The 18,685-nt window shown below is 45.7% G+C and overlaps 1 protein-coding gene across 2 annotated transcripts in view; it reads right to left on the bottom strand.

Annotated features, from left to right (window-relative positions):
* The window catches only part of NECAB1 (N-terminal EF-hand calcium binding protein 1), a 1,270,485-nt gene that overhangs the window by 259,653 nt on the left and 992,147 nt on the right, over positions 1-18,685 (bottom strand). For both annotated transcript variants that reach the window (XM_069220455.1, XM_069220456.1), the window contains one exon: positions 9,938-10,014. In XM_069220455.1, coding sequence (XP_069076556.1) covers positions 9,938-10,014 — 77 coding nt within the window. The remainder of the gene's footprint in view (positions 1-9,937; positions 10,015-18,685) is intronic.

Genomic DNA, 18,685 nt, shown 5'->3' with positions numbered 1-18,685 from the left:
GACACTTTATTGACTCTTCTTTCCTGCAAAGCATAACATTTTACTTTTCTAAGAATTTTTCTTTATATAGTGTGAATCCACAAATAGCTGAAGGTCTGCCAAATGGCTATTTAAGCCTTTTGGAGTAAGATCAAAAATTACAATATCATCTGCGTAAAGCAAGCATGTTAGAGAGTGCTCTCCGATATGAGAGGGGAAACCCGGACCTTTGGAACTAAAACTGGGAAGATGATGTATGTGCAATGAAAGCAGGCGGGGAGCAAGTAAACATCCCTGCTTCAGGCCATATTTAGTCAGAGTATCCATGGGATCTCTGCCCAACAAGACTTTACACCACGTTGAAGGATGTAGGGCTATAATTAAGTGCAACAAGGTTTTATGGATGCTGAGATTAGATAACATCCCCCACAGTGTTGGTTGATCAACTTTGTCAAAGGATGTGAAGACGTCAATAAATACGGCATAAACTGAGGAGCCACTGATGGTAACAAGCAGCAGTATTATCCAATGTGCCATGATGGTTCCTAAAGCCCGTTTGCTCTAGTGGAATAATCATACTGCTTTGATCCCAGGTTTTAAGGTGATCCGGGAGACATTTGTGCTTGCCCACAGCGTCGAACAGGGCAATTTGATGGTAGTAAACAGGTGAGTTTCTGTCCCCTTTTTTATGCAAGGGAATGTGTCCACGATGAAGGCATTGTTCCATTCAAAAAACAGTGTTTGAAGATGGGAAACAAAATCATTGCCCAAAGGTTGACCTCTTTTTTAATAACTGATAATGGTATTTTGTCCGGCCACATTGCTACTGGGTGTCGGAGGGCCCTGATCGAAGTTTTGATTTTACTAACTGAAGGAGAACTACAATTACCGGTTACCAATTGTGGACTAGAAAATATGTCTTCAATTTGCATTTTGAGTCCTGAATTCTCCACATATAGTGATAAAATAAAATCCCTCCATCTATCCTCATCAATTAGGGAAGGGAGAGATCTTACTGTAGATCCACAACTATCAGCTTTAATCTCCCAACATTTTCTGACGTTTTTCTTATGGCCAGTTTCTCTCAAATCAACCCATTTGCGATCAATGTCCTGCTTTTTAAACCCAGCCTTCACTCGTCGTCTTCTCCTCTTCCATAGGGAAATAACTTGATCTCTTCCCTTGGAGTTGAAAACAAATTGCATACGAGTTAGCCTATTGATTTCCCTGTTCAAGGAAAGAAGTGGACAACATAATGGTTTACTGGAAGGGTTGGCGCACAATGGGCAGTCATTCTTTACAATCTGTTTCATGATATCGGAGAAACAGTTGAAAATATCCAGTTCTACCTGTTTTCCTATCAAATTATCAAGTTTCCATGATCCCAGTGAGTGCAGATTAAACTCTAAAGAAAGAACCAGTAATCTGTGATCACTAAATTGGGAATTTAGAACTCTGAAATCCATTAGGAGATGTAAGGTAGAATCGGAGGCGATATTGTAGTTGATGATGAAGAATTCCTGTGGAGACTTATGAGTGAAATGGGCAGGAAAATACTGTCTGAATCTGCCATTTACCATTGCACACTCACTCTTTCTTAGATGGTTAAGAAGAGTATGCCCTCTTTTGCCGGTTCTCAAATTTGGAGGGAAAAGTAATGGAGTAATCTGGAGTGCTGCTTCTTTTTCTCTGTCTAGAAATAAATTAATAGAGTGGCTAGAGACTTTACAATTTAAGTCCCCGACCAACAAAGCTTGATAATTCTCATTATTCACGACTTTCATTAGGAAAGAGAAGATAGTGGGGAACAACTGATTATAACTTTTATCTGGGGGTATATATGAATTTATCACTATAAGGGGGTCTTTCACCCTTTCATCTGCTGATGGGATAATCTTTATTGTTTGAAGGAGATTAGAAGAATCTTTATAACTATTTATTTACCCACTGCATATCATTACACAATAAAATAGCTATCCCCCCCTTTGAATGCCCTTTCCTAGGTGGAAAGGCTTTCCAGCTTAGGGCAAAATAACTATCGCACAAAAAGTCAGCCTGGCACAAGATTTCTTGCATACAGATTATATCAGCTTTTAATCTATTTAAGAAATGTAGCTTTTTCCGGAGAAGTCATCAGTCCCGCTACATTCTAGGAACCCATTTTCACATTGTTGCTGAGAATTGAATATATGGTCCAATGTACGGGCACCATTAAGTGACCCAGCTAACCAGTTCCACTTCATATGCTCATCTTCTTCAGAAGTAGAGGGAGGCCCTGGGCATAAAGCCCATAGTGCCTTACAGATCTCCCACCATTTATTACAGAGGCATGTCGAGATTTTAAATCAACTACAGATAATTCATTAAGTGAAAATGATTGACACTACAGGATTGATGATTTCAAAATCTATTGACATTGATTAGGCATTTTGTTTGCCCTGAATACAGGAATTATATCAATTTATGTGCAATGGAGTGAGTCACTATTTTTAAGGATCAAATTTGTAACAATTTTAGAGTGGAACTGAACCCTTGTTTTTAATGCTACAGAAAGATACATTAAAGATACCTAAGAAATTTCATTTGATTGTATCATCTTCAAGTTTTCAATCTCAGCAAAAACAGTTAATAAGAAAGAATGATTCATAATTATATCAGAATCAAATAGGTCCACAGAATCTAACACAAAGGAGTCCGCAGGAGCATACAAAGGTAAATGTTCAGATCCCTTAGTCTGTGAAGCATCCATAGCTTTCTGTGAAGCTACACAAAAACAATCCGCCGGAAATGTACACCCATTAACTGTGATTCAGAAGACTCTGAATCAGTATTACGTACATCAGCTTCTCTGTTAGCTGGTAGATTTATTATGGAGCAATAATCCATGTTTACAGCTGGATCTCTTTTGGCACCAGGAAGAGACAAGTTGCTGTGAAGATTAGTGGTAATCTCTTCAGGAGTTTTAGAGATGTGGGCGCCAGATTCTCCCGGTTCTTGGAATCGAAGTTTCCTTGCATTTTTCTTAGAGATTCTCCTTTTATTCTTTTTTCGCAAGACTTGTTTTTTATTTTACTTGGATCTCAGGAGCTGCTGAGCACAATGCAGGTTGATTATGGGGTCTAAAAATGGGAAAAATCTCAGGGCTGTTAGTAGAGGTCTTCAGTGAAGTACTGGGAACCATAGGGCTAGAAAGTCAGGATCAAAGAATTTTTTTGTGAATAGATGGAACATATCTTCTTTCTAGATGCCTTTGCTGACTTACTTTGTGATTTGCCGGTTTGCATCCCCCGATCACAAGCTAAAAGTACAGGGGAATCGAGGGTGCTGTACTAAAGCCTAAATTCCTCTATTTGCAAGCCATGATCCAGAATTCGCAGCTTTATCATCTGCCTCATTTGTAGCTATTTGAAGTGCTTGGTTAGAGAAAACTCCCTCCTCCTTTGGACACAACAAAACCTTCAATATTACCAATAGAATATCTTGGATATTGTCTGAGTTATTTACTGACTTCTCCAGAAGAGATAAAACAGATGACAAAACTCTTCCTATGTAGATAAGTGACTCAGATACCTCTGTGTATGGACCATGAAGGTTACAGGACAAGTTTCCAAGTATTTTTAAGTCAGGTGTTGCAGAAGTCGGTAGAACTATAGATGATTGATCTGATGAAGTGTCACTAAACAGATTTAAGCCTGTAGCCTGCACCGGTCCCAATGGAGTCTTAGAGGAACCAGCCATTATAAGGGAATGGATTCTTGAATTTGTATCCAAGTCTGATAATGTAAAGGCCTCATTGTGAAAATTATCAGGCTTCTGAGGCACCGAGTAAACCACATTTGAGGCAGATGACTGCTGAACAGATGATTGCGATGGATTTACATTTAATTCAGCTTTTGTGGCGGTACTACAAGTCTCTAGATTAGAGGAGAGGGCATCATGCTTAGTTATTGACAAGAGCATTCTCTTTAGATCAAATTAAGACCTTTAAGTAGAGTAGCATGTGCCAACTTATTTCCGAGGGCATTGGATTTTGTTTTTTTACACGTTTTCATAGCAATCAATCTGCCTGAGCGTAGCTTCCGGGCTGACATTCTGGATAAAAAGTATTTGCACACGAGGCCTATTAGTAAATAAGAGCCCTAGATCAAAGAAGGCCAGGAAAGGGGGGGCTACTTCCGCACTCGGCTGGCTGCACCCATAAGGAAGAGCACTAACAGCTCTACTAACACCCCATTTGGGCCAGGCAAGACAGGTATTGAAATAAGCCAATTCAAATTAACCAAGAAGTAGCCCCCAGTCCAAAGTGAAACACCACACTCCTTTCTTTGTAAGGTATACTAAGTTACAGGAGGAGGCACAAGCCTGCTACACAGCTGATAACTGATAAAAACTAGGCAGGGTTTATTGCACCCAGGATCGTTAGTTCTCTGAGATTGACTTAGAGCTGAGGGATGATTTTCTTCAATTGACTTCAAATGACCACAAGTGCAAACACACTTTCTGGTTGCCCAATTGCTACTCAATATGCCCAATATGCAGTGAATTTAGGCCAGGTATTGTGAATTTTAACTTCCCCTGAGGTACGCATAGAAACGTTGCAGCTTTGAAGTACTGTTGCTTCAATCCTGGTGAGTATTTTCAGATCAAAATATGCCATGCAGGAGTTTGGGTATGGGGGAGCACAAATCAGAACTCAAGCCACACCGTGGACCTGGCAGGGCTGCCTCTGTGGTCTGCTGGCTCTATCCTCAGTGGGAGCATTAACCTCCCCCAAACATGATGGGCCCAACTGTTGCGGGCATACCATGAATGTGTGCAGATTTGTTCTTGATATAAAGAGCCTGCTGGTGTCAGTTAGGGCGGTGCTAGCCACACCCAAGACAAAGAGGGCAAGGCAGAGGTTGCAGGTTTTTTGCAAAATTTCCCAGGTTAGAACCCAAGTGCAGGGTGTAGCAACATACCGGACACTCACTTGGTGCTGCAGACAGAGGTGTACGGAACGCTAGGCGCCGGGCTTTCAAGCCATTCACTGGCTGTACCGCATTTCATTGCAGGCGGTTTGCTAGGAAGCGGTAGGCGTAAGCTGTTTGCTTACTGCAGGTCGTTTAACAAAGTCAACAAACCCCTGCCCACCTGGGGCTCCCAGGCACTGTACTGTACAGCTCGGCATAGTGTAATGCAGAGCAGCTCTGTAAATGCTGCTTCACTGCTCCACACCGCTCAGCTCTGTTACTTATCTCTGCTCTACTACACCCCTCAGATGCATCTGATTCTAATCTGATCTGTATCATTACACTATTAAAAAAAAGAAAGCTGTTAGTAAAAGGCCTTTAGTCATGTATAGAATAATATTACTGAGTGTACACATGTGTACCTATGTGGGTGTATAGATGGAAATAGCTTAAGTACTGAAGGCAAATGTGGCATGTTCATGTTGACAGCTATATGGTGTACCTTTTACAAACCAGTAAAGTTTAGGGTGCAAGCAGTACTCCTTGTTAAACAAGGTAAAGGCAAAGCTCAACTCATGTTGGTTGAAGAGTCATGGGAACATGTAAGTTGAGGTATAAAGCCAACGCATTTTGCAAAACATCTGTGGGAAAAGCCAAAGCTTCTGTTGAAACAGATTATCCACTAATGGCTGTCTGGGCATGTGCACATTTAAAATAGATATGGATATTGACTTGAAGAACTTGAGGCACTGCACACTGATGAATAATGTAGATGTAGGAGTGCCCCACTGGCAGGTGCTTTAAAGCCATTGGTGAATTTCAGTGATTTTTAAATGTTAATTCTTATCTAATTGTATCACCTGACTATAACATCACATGGTTGTATGACATTACAATACACGTGTTTACAACACAATGCCTTTACCACCCATGCCTTTAAAATGCTGGGTAAGTAGTAAGTATATATAAGATAAGTAAGGTAAATTGAATCTACTCTTACACACACACACATATGTGTGTATATATATATATATATATACACATACATATATATACACATACATATATTACCTAGTGGCAGTCGCCACTAGGTAGTTCTAGTTAGGACCTAGTTTATAAAGAAAAAGCAATTTTTGTTTTGCTAATAACTTTGACGCCGTTTGATGAATCTTCCGGAACCTTTCCAAAAAAATACAACCTTCACTTCAGCATCTGTCTGGAAAGTTTTAGAGTGAACCATCGAGCGGGGATGAGAAAAAGAGGGTCCCAAAAAGTTTTTTCCCCATGCATTTTTCCATGGGATTTTGAATAGGAATACCCTAAACCACTGGATAGAATCACACCAAATTTGGCAGACAGAGAGGTAGCTCTTGGTCCAGAAAGTGCCCTTTTTGCTACTTGGTGTAAATCCTCCCAGGAAAAAAAGATTAAAAAAAAAAAAAAGATAAGGGCCTGTGTAGGGACACCCTGACTCCTTAGCTCTGGTGCTGGGGTCCCAGAGCAAAATAGCATTTTATTTTTCGCTCAGAGTCGCAGCGGATCCAGTAAAAATGTGAAGAAAAAAAAAAGAAAACAAGGGCAGGCTCCTGTGCATGTTTAAATCAAGTCCCCGGGTGGGCGAGGTCCTGGGGGCAATTTAAAAATAAGGAAGGGGTGCAAAAGCCCCCCTCCTGGGCTTACTGAAGCCCCGGGGACCACCATCTCCCCAGGGTGATTATTATATTGAATGTGGGGGGTGCGCAGACCCCCCTGCTCCCTGGGACCACCGCCTCCCCAGGGCAAAATGCTTTTATTTAAGTAGGGGGATCATGCTGACCCCCGTACCACCAGGGACCACCACCTCCTGGAACAAAGATACAAAGAAATGGGAGGGTCACCTGGTCCCCCCACACCCCTGAGGCCACTACCTTCCCAGGGCAAACATACAAAGAAATGCCAGGGGCCACCTGGCTCTCCCGCGTCCCCAAGGACCACCAAAATAGAATTAAACACCCCCCCACACAGCCTCAGGGACTGCTACCTCCCTGAGGCAAACATAGAATGAAATACAGGGATGCCAACCAGCCCCATGGTAGCCCCAAGGACCGCCACTTCCCGGGGCCAAAGATCGTATTAAATATAGGGGGCAGCCCTGCCCCCCTGCAGCCCCAGGGGCCGCCACCTCCCAGGGACTACATTTAAATAAGATAGGGGGTCAGATGTGGTCCCGCTGCCCTGGAGACCAGCATCACCCTGCGGCTAATTGAATTGTTGGAGGGGCCCACGTGGCTTCATCTTGTGGAACGAATAATGGCCCTGGGGACCACCACCCCCCAGGGCCGGCTCCTGCTATGTCCCATGGTGCCCACCCCTGGGACATTACTGTTTACTCTGACTTGACTGCTCCCACCAAGTCAGAGCAAATACTCTGGTTCCAGCAAGTGAGAGCTGTCAAAGAGCTCTCACTTACTGGTAGCTGAGGTTTCCTTTATTTGCAGGCAGGGAAACAGAGAAAATGATTGCTCTCACGGAGAGGGAGTTGCATATTTAGCAGCTCCCTCTCTGTAACAGCTTTGCTGCCTCACACAGGGCATGGGGAGTTAGCTGGCACCAGAGGGGCCTTCAGGCTCCCCCGCAGTCCCCAACCATTTTGACTGGGTGCCCTGGGGGCCACCCAGGTGACGTGGCCAGGCCCCGGGGGATGGGGTCCCTGGAGCTGATATTGGCCTGGGAAGGTGGGGCGCACATTCTGCCTCACCCGGAAAAGAAAATGTTTTAGTCCTGACCCCTGGAGATGGGGTCCTCAGGGCCGAGATCGGGCGATGTGGGCCCTCTCCCCCCCAAAAATAAATATATTACTACAAGGCCCTGTTGGATGAGGTCTCCGGGGCTGAAATCATCCAGGGGATGGAGGCCGCGTGGGCCCCCTCTCCAACAAAAATAATATTAGAAGGCTGGGCCCCCAAGGATGGGGTTCCTGGGACCAAGACCCCTCCCTCCAAAAAATAAATATATTAATGCCATGCTTCGTGGATGGGGTCCCCCAGGGTCACAATCAGCCAAGGGAGCGGGGGGCTGAAAGTCAGTGCTGGGGCCACAGAGGAGCCCCTGCACTGTCCATGGCCATGCCATGGCCAGTGCAGGGGACACCCTGCACAGCATCCTTGGAATGCACACTCTCTGCTACGGTGGGAACACCCTCTGTGTGACAGCATTGGCCTAAGCTCCATGAGAAGCTGAGGCCAATGCTGTTGCACTGTTTCCACTGAGCTGACCGGCAGAAACCTCTGATTTTGAAGGTTTCTGCCAGTCAGCCCAGTGGAAACATCGTAATAGGGCTGGGGGGAGACCGCCAGCTCTGCGGCAGTCTCCTCCTCATTGGGCTGGCGGGCCGAAAGTCTGCCCCCAACCTCATAATGAGGCCCTCAGACAAGAATCTAGGCTTTATTCTTCAAACAAAGCAACCATCTGGGAACTGTTTCTCCCTTCTGAGAATGTTCAGGACAATTGACCTGCTCCAACCATATTTAAACAAAAACTTTAAAGGAAGTTATATTTTTATAATGTATGAGCAACCGATTCACAAACTACTACTAAAATACTATTCATACACGAGAAAACCTGCATACCAAAAACTGAATAACCCAAGGCAAGTTAAATATTTTATGTTCGTAATGTGAAAACTAAATGCTACTGTTTTAATTAAACTATGATGACTCTTGGGAACTCTTTGCCCTGGTACAGTACAGGAAACATTTTTTTAAAACGTAATAAACTAATAAACTTGAAAAAAGATTGTAAACATATATTCAAGTTTAAACTTGATAAAAACGATTGCAAACATATTTTTAAGTTTAATATTAATGTTTTTTATATTTTAAATGAAGAACAAAATAAAAAAAGTTATAGCTCAGCTAACTTAATTTAAAATGCTTTTTTAAAAATTCATTACATTAAATTATTTTTTTCTGAATTTCAAATTAAAAAATAATCCCAGCTAAAGTAAAACATATTTTTATTATGTATTACAATTAAAGTGGTGTGTAGTATTACGCCATTTGATAGCTGAAAAAATAATAACTTACATGAATTTTTAGATTAAAAAAGTTACTTCAATATTTTAAAAATAAAATATTAAATACAGTTATTTTCAGATATTTTCTAACATTAAGTAAAACCTAGTTAGATTTTTAAATAGTTTAGATAATGTAATTTATCATTATTGCTTATGGAGTTTTATTTTACATCCTACCGCCATCATTTTCTATGGGAGGATGTTACATTTCTAGTGGTTGGCCATATGTAATGCTGGATTTACTCCAGAACCGAGCTGAAGTACATGTACTCCTGTTTAGGGTCCTTTTGGCTTTAGTAACTTTTGAAGTGCAGTTAGTGAATACAAATGGGACCACTATTTTGTGGGTGAGTGTCTGTTTCCCACAAAACCCCTTTTTTCCAGCCACTCCAGCTGGTCCCTCCCACATTTACTACTAAGAAGTAAACTTACATGTGTGAGGATCTCCCCACAGAAAGGATGGGAGAGTTGGAGATTAACTCTTGTAGGTTTGTGAATTGCATTTTGTAGTAGGTACTAGTACTGTAGTACTACTTTACACACTGCAGTTTGTGGATTGGGCCACAGTAGCATACCTAATGGTACAGTAGCTTAGCAAAATAATTTGGTGTATCCATAAAAGTTCAATACATTTTGCAGAAATTTACATTTTATTCAGGAGAGATTATAGAAAAACGTGCTTTACAGTTAAGAGTACTTCCTTTGCAAATAAATACAATTAAGAACACATTATACTATAGGGATATAAGTATTGGCTTGAAATATCAAACAACACAAAAAGAAAAGTTTCAAACTTCTGACCAACAGAATATTAGGTCTACAAGGAAAGCGGTTGATATGGGTCTGGAAACAGACTGAAGGTATCACTTGAGCGCTAGGGCTTCCCAGTACAAACACATAATATGAGAAGAAAACATTTTCTGAAGGGAAACAGGGCTAGAGCAAGGCATACCTTCTTTTCAAGTTTGTCAATCAACTTTTGGAGTCTGTTAATCTGGGTCATCCACTGGTTATCCTCTTCCACTGAGCCTATGGGGAAACATAAATAATAAAATATAAAGCTTTACCAATGGCTGCGGGAAGTGAATTTAATACACATCTTGCAGCCTTCCGCTGCTTCTTGAGGGAAGAGTAGAACGTGGTGCATATTAGCAGACAAACGATACCGAACACTTTCTCTCCTGACATAATGATGCAGTACACTGGAAAGAGCACAGCACACTGCAGCAGGCCTTTGAATGCTATACTATTTCTCCACTAGGTCGAATTACTTCTCTGAGTGAGCATAATGAACACTGGGGAATCCTGCCCGTAGTTTAGCTTTCACACAGAACAGGAAAGAAAAGAAACTGCTGCTACAGTATTTAGTCTTCCTCTTTACAGATGCCTGGAATCTTCATGGCAAATTTACACACATCCGATGTCATTGTACTGACACTCGTACACACAGAACCAGGCCAGAGCCTTGGTAAGCCAACTTTTAACGACACCCAGTGCTGAGGGTATAGTGTTGGGGGCCCTAGGCCCTCATGCTACTGAAATAAGCAACACAGACTCAGTAGCTAGGTGGTATGAACTGGCCTCAGGCACGTGTGCCCGGACCCTTTTATTGGCAGGGTCACCTGACTGGTGACGCCTGTGTTGAGTGGGTGTGGGGTGTACATTTAAGACCAGCCCTCACCAGAGTGGCTGGCAGAAACACTAGAACGAGTCCAGCTGGACTCTACATCCCTCCCAAACTTTATTGAGGAACCAAACAAAGTCCAACCTGTAAAAGAAAACAATAACAAAGCACCACAATCAGTCTCTCTGCCTTGAAAAGGCAGACCGCAGAATTGCTGTGGAGATGGTGCAGCTGGTAGCACCCGGACAACTCTGCACAAGTCCATGATTTAACCAGGTACAGCTGGGCACAAACACTGGGTGGATGATGGCCAGATACTTCAGTCGCTTGTCCACAACCTCACAGTTTGCTGGATATTGTCCACTGTACACAGTTCGGGACGGCATTCTGGCTCTGGAGATTGTCTACCACCTAAGGCTGCAGATGACATGACAGCCTGGGGCAGCTGGGAGTCCAGCGGCAGAGCAGTGGCAGTCTTCCCTCTCGTGCCAGACCTCCATCAAGCAGGAGTCTCCTCGAGGCCCTTTCGCGGGCTTCAACGGGACTGTGTGGACTGTGCCGGCCTATCGCGGGCCCAGCAAAGATGTCTCAGAGGAACAGCCTACAGGACCACATCCAAGTCTCGCATGGAGCCACAAGGGTGGTTGATGCAGGGTCAGCTTGTTCGTGCCATCTGGATTCAGGTGCTCTGGCCATAGTGCAAAGTCTTCAGGTGACCAGTCTCTCAATATAAGACCTCTGTGCTTCCGCATGCCTGACGTGGAGCTGTACCAGATGCATTCTCTCTCAGCGAGATTCCGCTCTCACCGGAATCCCTTGAAGGCCCTTGCCCCTGGATTGCCGCAGGACTGTGTGGGCTGTGCGGGCCAACGTAGGCCACGCCAAAGGAGTCTCTCTGAACTCCCAACAGGGCCACGTCCAAGTATTGTGCAACCCCAAGGGTGGATGGTCCAAATGATCTGGTCTGCTCTCACCGGCAGGTGTCTGGTTCATGGGGCTCACGGCAGGTGTTCAGATGGTATGTTTCTACATTGCCAGACATGCCTTGTCAGCGTTGGTTCTTGTTACTGACTGGCTCCACTCAGGTGGTGCTGTTCTCCTTCGGTGTTTGGGCGATGCACCTCATCATGATGGTGATGTGCTTTCCATCCTTCTACGGATCAAACAGGTGGCGGCGTCTTCGGCGGCGGAAGGACCACTTGATGGACGTCGTGGCCACTGGCGAGTCTTGTGTGGCTTGTGCAGTTGGCGACAGGGATGCCATCGCAGCCAAGCAGCCGGTGACAAGTGACAGGACAGTCGCACTAAGAAGCGTGGGGGACCACCAGCATCGCTGTCTTCAGTGATGTCTGCTCACCACGGTGAATGTCTTGTGCTGATGGATACCTTCTCATCTGCTCTCACGAGTCCTCAGTTTTGTCACTCTACTTCCTTCCTCTTGCACACCTGTGATGGAGTCGACCTGTGTGTGACCGGTCTGTCACACTCCTCCCCTCTTCTCATTTCTTGTTGGCATCGTGGCACTGTCTCTTCTCCTTTTCCTTCTTGGTGTGGCGTCGTGCCACAGGTCTCATGTTGCATCACATGGACCTATCACTGCACCTCCGCTGGTGCATCTTCCTCTTTGTCCTCGATGTGGCGTCGTGCCACTGGTCGCATGGTGCGTCACATGGACCTATCACTGCACCTCCTCTGGTGCATCTTGCTCGGTCGCAGCCTTTCGCAGGCCGAGTCCTGAGGGTAGGACATGATCTGCTCTTCAGGCAGACCTCTCCTGGTCTGGTCTGTTCCTGGATCCTCTTGGTGGACCTCTCCTGAGCAGGAGGGCCACCACTCTCTTCCTCCATCTCTTCACTCGAGGGCGTCACTCTTGCGCCTCGAGGCTGCGCTGCTGCGGCGCTCACTTCTGCCTCCATCTGCTTTGGCAAGGTCGGTCAGTTCAGATGACCTGCTCACTGATGGGCCAACAGTGGCCATCTTCTGTCGTCGTGTGGCCAGCTGACATGGCCTCTTGTCCCGTGCGTTATGTCACGCTCTTGGGTACTCTCTCCCTCTTTCTGGGCTTTGCCCGTGTCGTCGCGTTCTGGCCGTCCTTTGGTTATGTCGGGCATGTCCCTTTCTTATCCTGCGGTGATGTCCATCACTGCTGGGGCATGTGGCGTTCTTTCGGTGGTGGCGGTGGATGGCCGCCAGGGGCTGCGCAGGACAAGGGCTGCGCAGGCCATGCACGTTCTCTTCATGCCTCACGTGGCACTTAAGTCCATTCCCCACCGTTGCAGCTTGGCTGGGACAGCTGCAGTCTTCTCCTTCCCTTTGCATCGTCGTCCGCATCGCTTCCATCTTCTGCGCCGTTTCCGTCTTCTGCGCCATTTCTGTCTTCTGTGCCGTTTCCGTCCGTGGGCGCTCTGTTGGTCTGGAGCAGTCACTTTCTGGAGGTGCTGCTGTAACTTGCCTTCTTCCATGCTTGTTTCCCTTTTAAACAGAAACAGGGTGCAGTACCTTTCTTTGGCCACTAGATGCCACTGTGGCACTCCTTTCTAGGTTGAAGACAGTCTTTCTTCCTTCAGGGCCTCGTTTGTTTGAAACAGATGCTGGTGAGGAGGGCATGCTGCAGGGAGGAGTTGCTCAGGCTGATGGGGGCTGCAGGTAAGTGCCATTTTCTACTTTTTTTTCACCTTTCTATCTTCTTTCTTTTTTTTTCTTGTAAAAGTTTTTTTTCTCTCTACTTGCACAGCCTTGTTGAAAGAGGCAGGCAGACAGCACAAAGTTCAGTGAGGGGGATGTGGGAGGTTCTGGGCACTTGGATTTTTTTTTTCCAGGTGCGTGTCAGCACCTCCATCCTTCGCTCCACGCATTTTTCCTTTGTTCTTTTCTAGGAGAGGGGGGTGTGGCTCTGGGCAATTTTCTTGTACTTGGTGCGTGTCTGCACTATGATAATTCAATTTGTTTTGGTGCGTGTCTGCACCAATTTACTCTGTCCACGCAGCAGTTTGGGGGGGGGGGGGCTCTGGGCATTTTTCTTTCTCTTTCGGTTTGGTGCATGCCAGCGCCATTTTCTCACAATGGCACCATTCCCTTTGGTTATGCGCGGCCCTAGCAACCTTCGCACACACTGGGGGCACGCTATAGTTAACAAGGGGGGGGTGAGGAGCACCTTGGGCATTTTCTCTTGTTTCTTGGTGCACGATCGCACCATTTTCTTAAGGCACGGCCGCAGCAGCATGGCACACGCTGTGGACCACATTCGTTTCTTGGGTGCGACCGGCCCGGCCATGGTTTGGCATTTTCTTTTTACACTTCATGGTGCGTGACAGCTACATTTGCCCACATTTTGCGCAGACCCAGCAGCCTTCTCTCATGCTGTGGGCCGTGCTGCATCCGACTCGGGGGGGGGGGGGTTCCGGGTATTTCTTCCACGGGGGCTGGGGGAAAAAATAGCACTGCACGCCTAGTAGCGCTTTATTTATTCTCGGCGACCACAGCCGTTTCGGCAGTGTTGCGGGACGCTCAGGTCGCTAGCACCTACCCCTTCTCACACACCAGTGGGGATGGGGCTGCAACGGCCTTCTTCCTCCACCGACTGCTCTTTCTGCGCCGGTCGTGCTGGCAGGAGACCTAGGAATGCCTTCAGCAGAGGCATTTTTCCCTCATGCACACCGTCAAAGTTCGTGTCTGCAACCACGTGGGGTTGTATATCCCACTTGTCGCCAATGTAGTGTTGGGGGCCCTAGGCCCTCATGCTACTGAAATAAGCAACACAGACTCAGTAGCTAGGTGGTATGAACTGGCCTCAGGCACGTGCGCCCGGCCCCTTTTATTGGCAGGGTCACCTGACTGGTGACGCCTGTGTTGGGTGGGTGTGGGGTGTACATGTAAGACCAGCCCTCAGCAGAGTGGCTGGCAGAAACACTAGAATGAGTCCAGCTGGACTCTACATAGGGGTCCTGAAACTCGGTGATCATGAGTGTCAGGTTCTCAAGTTTACCAGGTCAATGAGTGAATAGCTTCATCCAGGCCAAGTTAATTCTTTGCATCCTGGGACTTTAAACCAAAGTTTATAATGGGCTCATAGAGGATAGCATATCCCAGAATACAAAGAACTATCCTCAACTGGATGAGTTGCCCATGGACCTGGAAAGCTTGAGAGCTCTGTAAAGTGGGGTGCGAGGTAATTTTATGTCTGGTCTTGGGAGTGCTTAATATTGAAAAAATCTAAAGTGCAGAGCCCCAAAGTTTTCCTTAGGAGCCCACTGCTGGTATTAAGGAATGCCGGATTTGGCAAATACCACAGTTGCCTAATTTTCATCCTCAATCACTGCCCTATATGTTGTGTCTGCTTCTTACTTCAGCCATTTCTTTTTCATCCCTGCTTCCTCCCTCTGTCACTGTTTCATTATCTTTCTCATCTTCCTCCATTCTCTCTTTCAGCCTTTCTCCCTTGTGCTGTAGATCAAACTCTGGTGATTAAAAACAAGTCAGAGTCTACAGAAATGGGCCCCTGTGCCCACCACCTGCAAGCAGGGGCATAAAGTAAGCATTCAGCCCTGGGGTAGACTGTGGTACTGTCTTACACTATTGGTGTCATAAGGCTTCAGGTGCTTCTGTGCTCTCCCATAGGATAGTCAAGAACCACCGTTGTCGTTTTGAAGGGTGACAAACACAAGCATTCAAGGCATATGCCATGAGGTGATAGTAGGTTTGGAATTTAGACTGTGTCGCAATTAATCATACAAAACATTTTTTTTTGTAAGAAACCGGTATAGTGGTTGAAGGTGGTGAACCCCTTCTCAAGCAGCAACAGCAAACCTTGTCAGAGTGAGGCACAAGCAAACCCTAAATGATTTGATGCTCAACTATCTGGTAGCTTGGCACAGAGCAGTCACGCTTAACTTAGAAGCTATGTGTACAGTATTTATGCAAAACGCCAGTAATAAAGTGAAAACACAAATCAAGAAAAATCTCACAGCAATTCAGACAAATAGAGTATTGCTTTCATAAATACTTGAGGACAAAAATTACATAAATCCAATCAGTATAACCAGAGATATGTTTAAAGAGTTCCTTAAATATAGTGCCAAAAAGTACAAAGTGCCAACTGGCCACACTGGACCAGAACAGTCACAAGTTCAGACCAACCACAATAGAGCGCAAGCCAGCTACTTTGCCACAGTTAGGCTGGTAAACAAAAGTACCGTAAGTCCTGGTTGTGAAGCATTGGTAGGTCCCGTGCAGAGGATGCATTGCGAAGTGAGGCAGCGGTTCTCAGGTGCTGCGGAGTTGTGTTGAGAGGTCCTGAATCGTCATCAAAGATCCAGTTGATAAAGGCTTGCAAATTGATGTCTGCATCGAGGATGTGTTGCACAATCAAGGCAATGCATCGATTCTGATGAGCTGTGAGGCTGTGATGCGAAAACCTGTGTCATCTTTGAGGCTGCTGTCAATGAGAGATTTGTGATCCAGCGGCCTGCATCGAGAAAGCTTTGCAGAGGTGGCAGTTCCAATGTGGGCTGGAAGGCCGATGCAGAGTCCTTGCATCGGGAGAACCCTCACCGGGTCTGCTCGGGGTTGTTGAGCACAGGAGATGTGTCCTACTACTGGATCCACAGAAGGGCTGGCCGAGCACCTTCAGACCCACTTCCAAGGGGTAAAGACTGTGGTGGCATGACTTGGCAGAGTAAGACTCACAGATGGCAAAGTCCAGGTGCTGGGTTCAAGGTTGTTGGAGCCTTCTGTTCCTTACACAGTAGTAAGAAGTGTAGCTGACCAGCCCTTGGAGTCACGTTGGGTGTGCTGGGTTCAACAGATGCATGTCCACTCCTTGCCACCTAGACATGACGGCAGTACAGCAGGGAAGAAGTCTTTCAGAGCAGCAGCCTAGCAGAGTGGCAGTCCTTTCAGCAGTACAGCAGTCCTTCATCCTGGCTGAGTATTCACAGGTTCAGAAGCGTAATGAAGAACTGGTGCTTGGGGTCCAATATTAATACCTAGACCTTAATCTGAAGTGGGAGAAACTTCCAGAGGGTTCCTTTTGAAGTCCCAAGGCATCCTGCCTTCCTCGTACTGGCACCAGACTAACTACAGGGGCTATGCAGCTCTTTGTTTGGAGGCAGGACACAGCCTATTCTAGTATAAGTAGGGCTGTGCCTAGCTCCCCCTCCCATCCTGCCAGTGATGACCCATCCAGGTACACCTAAACTCTCTATTGTGTGTGGTTGTCCGAGAGGAATACACAAAGCCCAACTGTCAGCTACACCCAGTCATGCAACCCAGGAACAGGCTGCATGCTCTAAAGAGTTAGGACCAGAGGATGGCAACTTTCTAAAAGTAAAAAGAATAGATGATGGGCTGAATACTGAACAATGTCAAACATTCACCCCCAGTCACAGACCTGTGCCTAAATCCATTATTCGTTTGCTCGCAACATTATTCCAGTTTGGACCCAGCCGTATACAAATTAGTCTTGACCCTGCTCCCCATGTGAACAGTCCAGCCTGAACTGCCAGGCCAGGTCCTCCCTGAACTGGAAACAAGCATTCTGGGGCTGGTTTTGGGGATCACCCCTCATCAGCCAGGCTAGCTTGAATCTGGTGGCATACTGAGCACTGGAACCACATCTGGGCATACCCTTCCCACTTAGGATGACAATTGCAGAAAGAACAGATGATTGACGGAAAACTGAACAATGCCAAACATTCACTGTCAGTCAGAAATCTGGGTCTAAATCCATAGTTTTTTTGTTTACCACACCATTCCAATGTGCAGCCAACCATATGCAAAACAGTCTTCACCTGGCTTGCCATGGGAACAGTCTAGCCCGAACTGCCAAGCCCATATCTATGACTGGGGTGAACGTTTGACATTGTTCAGCATTCCGTCCATCATCTGTTCTTTTTCCATTTGTCACCCAAAGTGCGCTGGGTATGCCCAGATGTGGGTCCCAGGCTCACTGCGCCCCTGGAATCAAGGTAGCCTGGCCGATGAGCGGTGGTATCCGGAAACTGGTCCCAGGATGCTTGTTTCCGGTCCAGGTAGGACCTGGCCTGGCAGTTCGGGCTGGACTATTCCCAAGAGGTGCAAGGTCAAGACTGATTTGCATATGCATATGGCTTGGTCCAAACTGGGGTGGCATGGTGGGCAAAAAAATGATGGATTTAGGCCCGGATCTCTGGCTAGGGGAAGAATGTTTGGCACCTGCTGGAACAAACATATCCCAGCAGAAACATAGTTGAGTGCTAGAAATTCTGCTAACAGCAAAGCATGGTCTTGGGCTCTGCTGTAATAGGAACACACACCAATGGAGCAAGGTCCAGTTAGGTCTAAGATGCCCGATCTACCCAGAGACATTGTGCAGAGTAGACTAGAAAACTAAAATCGGGAAATAGTGCTGTACTTGCCAGTAGTGCAAGGACATTCGCTCCTTCATGGTATAAACACATTAATTTAATTCTAGAGCTACGTAGTACAATTCAATAGCGATATTAGACACCAGTGCACACTTAGCACCGTCACACAAGCTGGGTATTATTTATTCAAAGATAGGATTTTGTATTTGAGCATGATTAGAAGAATCTTGCACCACAGAGAATAGTCTCTTTAAAGAAAAATGCAATTATACTTTGGTCTTTCTGTAGGGTGTCCACCTGGCGGCTTAAGGGAGGGAGAGGTTGTTGTCTTGAAGTGAGCGGTGACGAAGCATATTTTTCAGGATGATTCTTGAGGGTTAGACAATTTCTCTCCTAATGGTATCCTTTGTCTCACATTTGATAGCTTGGACAGAAATATATACTAGCCTTCTGACATGTGAAAAAGGAGTATGGGGATACCAACACTTCAAATAACAAACTAGTTAAGTGATAAACAACTTAAAGTGCCAAACCCAGTTTGGAATGTAAGAGTTGAAAAACATAAATCAAGTCAAAAAATAATGGAAGTTGGGTCTTATCTAAATTTATTAAATAAAGTCAAACATCGCCATAGCAAACAAAAGTAAACAACACAGGAGAAAGGAAAAATTTGAGTAAAATAATAATGTTTTCTTGTGTGACATCTAACAGGCTTAGGTGAAGCTTACCTGGG

The sequence above is a fragment of the Pleurodeles waltl genome, chromosome 2_2 (genome assembly GCF_031143425.1).
Source record: "Pleurodeles waltl isolate 20211129_DDA chromosome 2_2, aPleWal1.hap1.20221129, whole genome shotgun sequence".
Taxonomy (NCBI): Eukaryota; Metazoa; Chordata; class Amphibia; order Caudata; family Salamandridae; genus Pleurodeles; species Pleurodeles waltl.
The sequence above is the reverse complement of the archived record's forward strand: the minus strand, read 5'-3'. Positions and strand labels throughout refer to the sequence as shown.